At 34.1% G+C, this 8,319-nt stretch overlaps 2 protein-coding genes across 2 annotated transcripts; one reads left to right on the top strand and one right to left on the bottom strand.

Annotated features, from left to right (window-relative positions):
- The first annotated feature begins 499 nt into the window (after window positions 1-499).
- LOC115999810 (LOB domain-containing protein 15) lies at window positions 500-2,109 on the top strand. Its single transcript, XM_031239731.1, has 3 exons — window positions 500-640; window positions 913-1,168; window positions 1,555-2,109. Exons 1-3 carry the CDS (start codon window positions 627-629, stop codon window positions 1,921-1,923), a joined length of 639 nt encoding a protein of 212 aa, XP_031095591.1. The 5' UTR covers window positions 500-626; the 3' UTR covers window positions 1,924-2,109.
- Window positions 2,110-5,436: 3,327 nt separating this feature from the next.
- On the bottom strand, window positions 5,437-7,129 carry LOC115999821 (peroxidase P7-like). The gene is made up of 4 exons (XM_031239747.1): window positions 6,886-7,129; window positions 6,528-6,719; window positions 6,249-6,414; window positions 5,437-6,106 (listed from the first exon to the last, which is right to left on the bottom strand). The coding sequence occupies exons 1-4, from the start codon at window positions 7,096-7,098 to the stop codon at window positions 5,715-5,717; spliced, it is 963 nt and encodes a 320-aa protein (XP_031095607.1). The 5' UTR covers window positions 7,099-7,129; the 3' UTR covers window positions 5,437-5,714.
- Between the last annotated feature and the right edge of the window lie 1,190 nt (window positions 7,130-8,319).

The following is an 8,319-nucleotide window of genomic DNA, read 5'->3' as shown; positions in this document are numbered from 1 at the left end:
GGGGGGGGGGGGGTAAATCATACATAGCTTTAAAATATCTCACATTATAATATAAATTCCAACAAAACAGTTTTCAAAAAAAAAAAAAATTCCAACAAAACATTTCACATTACATACATGGTATAGGTTTAGCAACATAAACTTGGAATTAATTAAGGAACACAAACTAATACATTATTTAAGGCAACATATTCTTAGATGTGCATTTGTTGTTTCTGTAAATATCATTACATATGTAACCTTGCGCTAAAGTTATAGTCAATAGCTTCTGGACAATTTTATTTCTTTATGTTTACATTATACACATATTTTGATGGTATAATACTAGGTTCGACCCATATTAATTTTAATTCATATCAATATACCTAGGTAGATGTTCCTTATTTGCTTTCAGTAATATTTTTAATTAATTTATCATCAGATTCAATTATACTAAACAATATAATAATGGACCATACCATCCTTTTCTTGTATTCCTTGCCTTTTAAGCACTTCCTTTCCATGCCACCACCCCCATCCCAACATACCTATATTTTCTGCCTTTCTCCCCTCAACCCCTTCCCTCTTTCTCTCTCTTCAAAACCTCATACACCCTCCACATATACATACAGCATATATATGCCTGAATGTCCAGAGAAAGGTAACCCATCATCTTCAACATATAATGAATCCCCCCATCCCCAACCCCCACCCCTACCCACCCCAAATCATAAGTGTGCATATATATAAAATATGGGATGAGATTATACAACTAATTAACTTGTTTTTTTCTTTAATTACTTTGATAATTCGTTTGATCATCGCTTTGAAGTATTGCTTGTTGTTATACGTGCGTATATATGCTGTTTGTATAATTATTTCTTCATTATTTATTTATTAATTAATTTATTGTGATTGTAATGATGTGTATAGGGAGAGATATGAGGAGATAGGGAAGAAGATAAAGCGGGAGCACGATGACTTGTCTCAGATGGGAAGAAGGCCGCAGCCGCCGCCGCCTCCCGGCGGAACCCTAAACACCATCACTCCTTGCGCCGCCTGTAAGCTTCTGCGCCGTCGCTGCACTCAAGAATGCCCCTTTTCGCCCTATTTCTCCCCCCACGAACCCCACAAATTTGCCTCCGTCCACAAAGTTTTCGGAGCTAGCAACGTTTCCAAGATGCTAATGGTACCAATTACCCATACACTACATGCATATATAAAACCCTAATATATATATATATATATATATATATATATATGCTCATGATGAAATGAGTCTACAATTTCCCATGAATCCGTGGACCAATCTCAATTACTTGTGATCAATGGCTTAGATTTTGTTTTTTGTGCAATTGTGTAACTGTAACAGTTTGTCAAATCTAAATTATTGATCTCAAGCAGCAAACAATTGGTGAAATTTAAGCCATTGATTTCAATGACCAGATTTGTTTACATAAACTAATGAGGAGGGTGGATTCACTTGGACAACAATATATATATATATATATATATATATATATATATATATATATATATATATATATATGAATTTAATTTGTGCATTATTTGTAGGAGGTTCCTGAGAGGCAAAGGGCAGAGACGGCGAATAGTTTAGTATATGAAGCAAATGTGAGGCTAAGAGATCCAGTTTATGGGTGCATGGGGGCAATTTCGGCATTACAGCAGCAGGTACAAGCTTTACAAGCTGAGCTTAATGCAGTGAGGGCAGAGATTATGAGGTACAAGTTTGGGGAAGCCACCAATAATGACATTAATACCATTCATCACCATGCATCTTCACTTCTTACTTCCGGTGTTGTTTCTGTTGCTGCGCCGCCGCCTCCGCCGCCCTCCTCCTCTTCATTGTACACTCCGCCACCGTCTTCTTCTGCCGCCGATTTTGGCATCGTTTCCAGTGAGAATATATCGTATTTTGGCTGAATTAATTAATTAATTATATATGGACCTTTGATTCTGATCTGATTTATTTAACTTATATATTTATGACCGAATATATATATGTATATTATAATTTATTTACAGGTAATTAATAGATTGATCGTTGGTACCATAAACAATGTTTCAGTATTTTAAGTTCGTGAAGATTAAACGTTATATTTCGTTTTATATATGTGTGTGTGTTGTTGTTTAAAATGGCATATTTTAATGTTTAAATAATTAAAACTTGAATTTATTGGTATGAATATGTGATACGTCTGATACGTCTAAAATGAAAGAATTAATATGGGGTGTTTAATTGGTACTGAATTCATTGTGAATTAGTGTGAGAATTATGAAATGTTATATTAGTTAGGCTTTCAGAATACTATATATATGAGACATCTTGTATTGTAAATATCATCAGACAATAATGAAAATATTATGTTTCTGGATCTAATCTCTTCCCTTTCTCCTTCTTTCTTCTTTATTATTTTTTTTTTTGGAGTCCTCATCACACGCTCAAAATGTAATCATTTGATCGAAGCGAATATGGCAATACTCCTTACTCGAAAACTACATATGTATTGCCTTAAGCCTACATATTTTTGGACTCAATTAATACTATATATATATATATATATATATATTTATTTATTTATTGTCTGTTAAATTGGATCAAAACTTGTATTCATGGTCGAAGTAGATAATTAAATTATAAGGTTGCTCATTATTTTTAGGTAAATTTGTGTATGTATAAAGCAAGTTTTCAATTTCGAAATACAGCTAAATGAGTGAAATTAACATGATTATCGTATCTAAGTTACGAGTTTATATCTTTTGTATGGCTTACAACTATTTCACACGAGTATAAAGTTTACTCAATACACACTTTTAGATAGTAGGGTGTGTTTCGCTTGTTCCCGAAAAAAGATAAAGTTAAGTTTGTAGAGTAGAGGTGAATTATATATATTGTTAGATAGTCAATAGTCTTGCCAGCTGTTTTTTTTTTTTTTTTTTTTGGTAAAAAACTTGCCAGCTTGTTAATAATTCGTATTTGTATATATCTAGGGTTTCCTTGGCGTGTGGAGTTCAACTTTACTATGAAGAAGCAAAGCAACCTTTAATAATATATAGCTTATTGGGAACTTCATTCCTTTCACTATCACTTTAATTCTATTTGAGTATAACTCATCAATCATGTTGCGTTAAGTAGAGTTTAACTAATTCATTAAACTACCTTACATTAAGCTAGGCATGCGAAAACTTATATATACTTGAAATGTGTGACCGAGTAAGTAGAACATAAATGATTATTGTAATAAAATATCAAAACTTCAATTCCTTGTTAATATCTTTTTAATTAAGTCTATCAATTTTTGTCAATACTTTCTCGATTAAATCTGTTAAACAAGATTTACCTAGTACGATTTATCAAGCTAAGTGCACACCTATTAAAGAGAACATAAGAGCGCTTAAGAGTGGTAGCTAGGTAGGTTGCACCACTTCCTATATATATATTATTTATACATATTTGATGATGTCATTTTCAAGTGTCAAAAAGAAAGATAAAAAAAAAAACTAATAGTGTAAGAATTGATGGAATTTGGTCTAAAGTCATGTATGGTTACTTCAAAATGTGGCATCTTACTTATTGTTACACAACTTCCCATTCATTTCTTCTTGTTTTTCATTTCACAATTTCTTTAATTAATACAAAGACTAACCTACTTTATGCCTTTACTTGCCCCAAAATCTCATCTTTGACCACTCTTATGAGACAACAAGTAGATGCAACTGCCTAGTAACATTCCATTATATTGCAATTTTATATCACAATATATATATATATATATATATATATATATATATATATATATATATATATATATATATATATATATATATATATAATATTAGATGAGAACAAGTAATAATCACATAAGAACGTGCAGACTAATATCATTCATATCATCCATCTAAGCAGCTTGCCTTCATTATACTAATTGGTATCCCACGTGAAGTTTAGGTAGTAGACTGTAGAGCTCGGTGACCCTAATCTCTATTTATTTATTTATTTAATCTCTATTTATTTATTTTTAAAACTTAGATCATTACAACTTCGTCGAATTAATTTTAAACTCGCAGAACCCCATTTCAAGAGGTTGTGTCAGATGACTCAGATCATAGTCTCCATGTTTGCACAAGGAATCTAATCTGATCTAGACCTTCTATCATCCTTAATTTTTTTTTCATGCATGTTTTTAATGGGATTTGAACATTCACACTGCTGCCTTCTGTCATGACCTTTAAACCAAAAGACGAATAAAGTAACCAACAATATATGCTAAGTCCCCGAGGCTAATAATCTATATTTACTTATTTTTATACTGTATTATCATCCATATTTTATGGAATAAGACTAATTTATTTGAAAATGGTTATGTTCCATTCAAGAACAACTTTTTCGATCAAAGACATATTATTAGTTATTACATATACATGTGTATAGGTTCAAACTCCATACATTATTGTTGTTGTTATTATTGTTATTATTATTTACCTCATCAATTCGTTTTTAAAATATTGATTTATGGTGTTGATTAAATGTAATTTGATAGGGATCTTTGGGAAGTAGAAATGATTATTAAATGACTATTGTCTAGGAGGGATTTTCTCTCTGACAAAGACATGCATGTATGTATGTGAGTTAATACTTGATTTGATCGCTTGACTATAACGATTTCACCACTTTGATTCTCAACTATAAACTTGTTCAATTTTATCTTCAACTATGTAATTGTTAACCAAAATGGTCCTAATCAAGACTATTTTGATTTGAACAAATGATTATTTTAGGTAAAAATTATATAGTTGGGATGAAATTGAGCAAATTTGAAATTAGAGTTCAAAATAATGAAATTTTAGTAGTCAAGAGATCAAATCGGATATTAACTCTAGGTATGTTGATGATCTCATTGACACTGATCAAATTGGGCTCATATAAGAATTAGGCCTGGTTTATGGGTCTTTTAAGAACTGAGCCCATTTCACACATTATTGGGCATACAACGATACATGGGGTGGCATTTCTTCAATTTGACATTTTATGATGTGGTGCCATTGTGCAAAAATTATTTCGTTTACCTTAGTTAAAATTAAAAAATGATTTTGTTTTATATTAAGTCGTTAACCGTCAACTAATACATACATTATATTCAATGACATTTATTTTATATTATATTCATAATGCTTGTTCTATACGTTTATAAACTTAAATCTTAATGTACATAAACTATAAAATCTAAATACATAATATCTTTTTATTTTTTTATTTTTTTATATCATGGGGAAGGGGATAACCCAGCAAGCTTATTTCCCCCTAAATTTTTACCCTGGCATGGATGCCTATCCACTAAAAACAATGTAGTTTTGAATGTGCTATGGTATATGTAATTATACTCGGAACAAAAAATATCTGCATTACCTTTAAAAAAAAAAAAAGGGGCACAAAACTTGAAGAAATATGGGGACTTTTATTAATGATTTTCCAATACAGAAAACCTTTGACACACACAACTCAATTAATTATCACACACTTAACAATCTTGTTCAAGAAAAATATTCCTCTGACCTTGCTGTCATCACTTCCAATGCACCTCAAAAGTTCTTAACATAACACAAGAACATCAAATTAAAGCTGCAGAAATCTAATCTCCATACCATTAGAGACAATTACAGTAATAATAATAGGATTGATCCGGTGTTGAATTGGTATTGATATGATGTTACTATTAGTTCCTTCTCCTGCAGTTCTTCCTGATCTCTCCATTGTTCCCAGTGAGGGGCTTGATATCACCCATCTTGATCATGGCGGCTGCGAAATCTGATTTGAATTTTGCTGGGTTTGTGCTGTATCCTCTCACAGTTGAATCTGTTGAAACGCCATTGAAGAGCTGCTGGTCAGAATGGAGAAGACCCTTTTTGTTGACGAGGTTGACGTAGTAGTTGTTGTCAAACTTTATTGGGGTTTGGAGGTCGAGTGGGGCCAAGTTGTTGTCCCCGGACCCACTTGCTCTGGGGCAGTTTCCCTTCCTGGATTGGGCAAAGGATGAGTCTATGTTTGACTCGTTGTATATTCTTGCCCTGAAGCTCGTGCACCGGGCCTGTCCAATTGTGTGTGAACCTGAAAACAGGTATGTATTAGTAGATTCTTTATTAATTCCGGACTCAAAAAAGTTGATTTTAAAGTAAAAATATGATGTCGAACATAGTAATTATGTCACTTTTTATGTATTTGTGTTTTGTGAGCTAAGTATTATCCCGACCTGCTAAAACAACCATGTCGTTGGTCGAGAGGCCGACAACACTGAAGCTTGAAATGAGGCGATTGAGGCTAGAAGTTGGACGAGGAATGCTGTTGTTGGCTGCAGCTTGGTTTGCAGTCCTAGCATCTCTTCTCCCAAGTTTCACATTCCAACTAGGCCCTCCAAGCTGCATATATAATCACCAACATAATTAGGATCGACTACCCCTTCTAAAATAAATTGTATGTACTAGCTAGTCTATACATCTAGACTACAACTAATTTATTGTTATAAACTTACTGTAACAGTAGAGTCACGAGAAGCAATGGCTAAAATGTCAGCGCACGACACAACTCCAGGACAAACTTTCTCCACAGCAGACTTGATTTGGTCAATGACCTCAAATCCACGAGCGGACTGGAAGTTGGGTTCGGCCTTTTTCTCTCCAGTGAAGGAAGACGTATCGTCCAAGAGAACTGATCCATCACACCCCTGCAACATCCATATATAAGTACAATTCTTTTTATAATAAGAGCAACCCGACCAAGTTAGTGATATTGTACTTTTAATTTGATACTATAAGATTACAAGTTTCACAGCGTGAACATACAGTCTATTGAGCTTATTGGTTTGAGCTAATAGAGAAAGAAGAAATTACGTTGACAAAGCAGTCATGGAAGAAGAGGCGAAGGAGAGAGGCGCCCATGCGAGCCTCTTTCTGGATTGCAGACTGCACAACAGAATTTACTGTCTGGAAAAGCTTTGGGCATGATTTCGAGTAAAACCCAGGCGAAAGCTGCGCAGAACAGCCCCAAACAAGCACCAAAACACACAACAAAACAGCAGTCATAGCCTTAACAGAAGCCGCCATTGAACCTTCTCTGACAACCTTATAAGCTACGACGTTGTATGGTAGAAGTGGGCTGAAGATAAGTGTGTCGGACACGGGCATATATAGGAGGAGAAGTGGGAGGGGGTGGGGTGGGGGGAAGGGATTAAAGTTTGTCTCTGGGGATTAATTTGCTTGGCTAAGCAGACTACCTAACGCATTCACGACCTGCATGGACTACGTTGAAAAGAAGCGGTGTATACAACATTAGATTACGACGACATTCTCTTATGGTGCTGATGTATGAGAGCTCACACCCCGAATTAGACCTGGCAATTCGTGTATAAGGGTTCGTTAACGGGTCGACACGATAAGGCTAAACACGAACACGACACGTTAAGGTTAACGGGTTCAAAATTGTAACACGTACACGAACACGATTTGTTAACGGGTTAAACGGGTTGACACGATAGACACGTTTTGTTAACGGGTTTCGGATCGTGTCGACACGATATGACACGAAACCCGTTTAAACCCGCTAAATCTATTGATATATTAAAAACTAAAATTTAAAGTTAAATTATATAAAAATGAAATAAAACATACAATCCAATCCATCAAACAAACTAAAAAAATATTCAATTTATAACATTCATAAAATTATAAAATAACATTCAAAAATCATAATTAAAGAAGTTCATACTAGTTTTTAGAATAAAATTGAACACAATAAACATTCAAATTTCATATTGTCGAACATCAATAATTGGTGTATGATCTTGGCCTAATGTAGTAAATTTATTCTTAATCATGTTCATGATATATTTTGTAAAGACAATGGTTCTTACCAAATGATAATGGTTCTTAGCAGGTTCTAAACGTGTCTCTGTGTAAACGGGTTCGTGTAAACGGGTTAACACGATAATATTAACGGGTTAAACGGGTTCTTAATAGGTTTAACGGGTTGACCTGTTAAGAAACGAAAACATAACGGGTTCTTAACGGGTCAACCCGGGACATGTTAAGGCTAAACACTAACCCGTTATTTTCGTGTCCGGTTTCGTGTCGTGTTAACGGGTCGTGTCAATAATTGCCAGGTCTACTCCGAACTCTTATCAAGCACAAGTAGTCCTTTCCTAGGTTGCTCCATATATTAGATCGGGACTGGATGAGTGGACGGCTTCACTCTGGATAGCTTTCACTTTATTAATTTCTTTTGAATCTTATCAAGCTCCGAGTAGTCCTCCTCCAAGTAGCCGTTTC

This window comes from Ipomoea triloba, chromosome 12 (assembly GCF_003576645.1).
Source record: "Ipomoea triloba cultivar NCNSP0323 chromosome 12, ASM357664v1".
NCBI classification, from domain to species: domain Eukaryota; kingdom Viridiplantae; phylum Streptophyta; class Magnoliopsida; order Solanales; family Convolvulaceae; genus Ipomoea; species Ipomoea triloba.
This window is presented reverse-complemented; position numbering and strand designations above follow the sequence as displayed.

Bases quoted from the DNA above. Each gene is read 5' to 3' on its own strand.
- LOC115999810 (XM_031239731.1), top strand. The intron at 1,169-1,554 runs GTACCAATTACC...CATTATTTGTAG, and splicing joins ACGTTTCCAAGATGCTAATG to GAGGTTCCTGAGAGGCAAAG.
- LOC115999821 (XM_031239747.1), bottom strand. From the start codon at position 7,098: ATGGCGGCTTCTGTTAAGGCTATGACTGCTGTTTTGTTGTGTGTTTTG. The intron at 6,415-6,527 runs GTAAGTTTATAA...TTATATATGCAG, and splicing joins CTCGTGACTCTACTGTTACA to CTTGGAGGGCCTAGTTGGAA. The intron at 6,107-6,248 runs GTCGGGATAATA...ACCTGTTTTCAG, and splicing joins CGACATGGTTGTTTTAGCAG to GTTCACACACAATTGGACAG.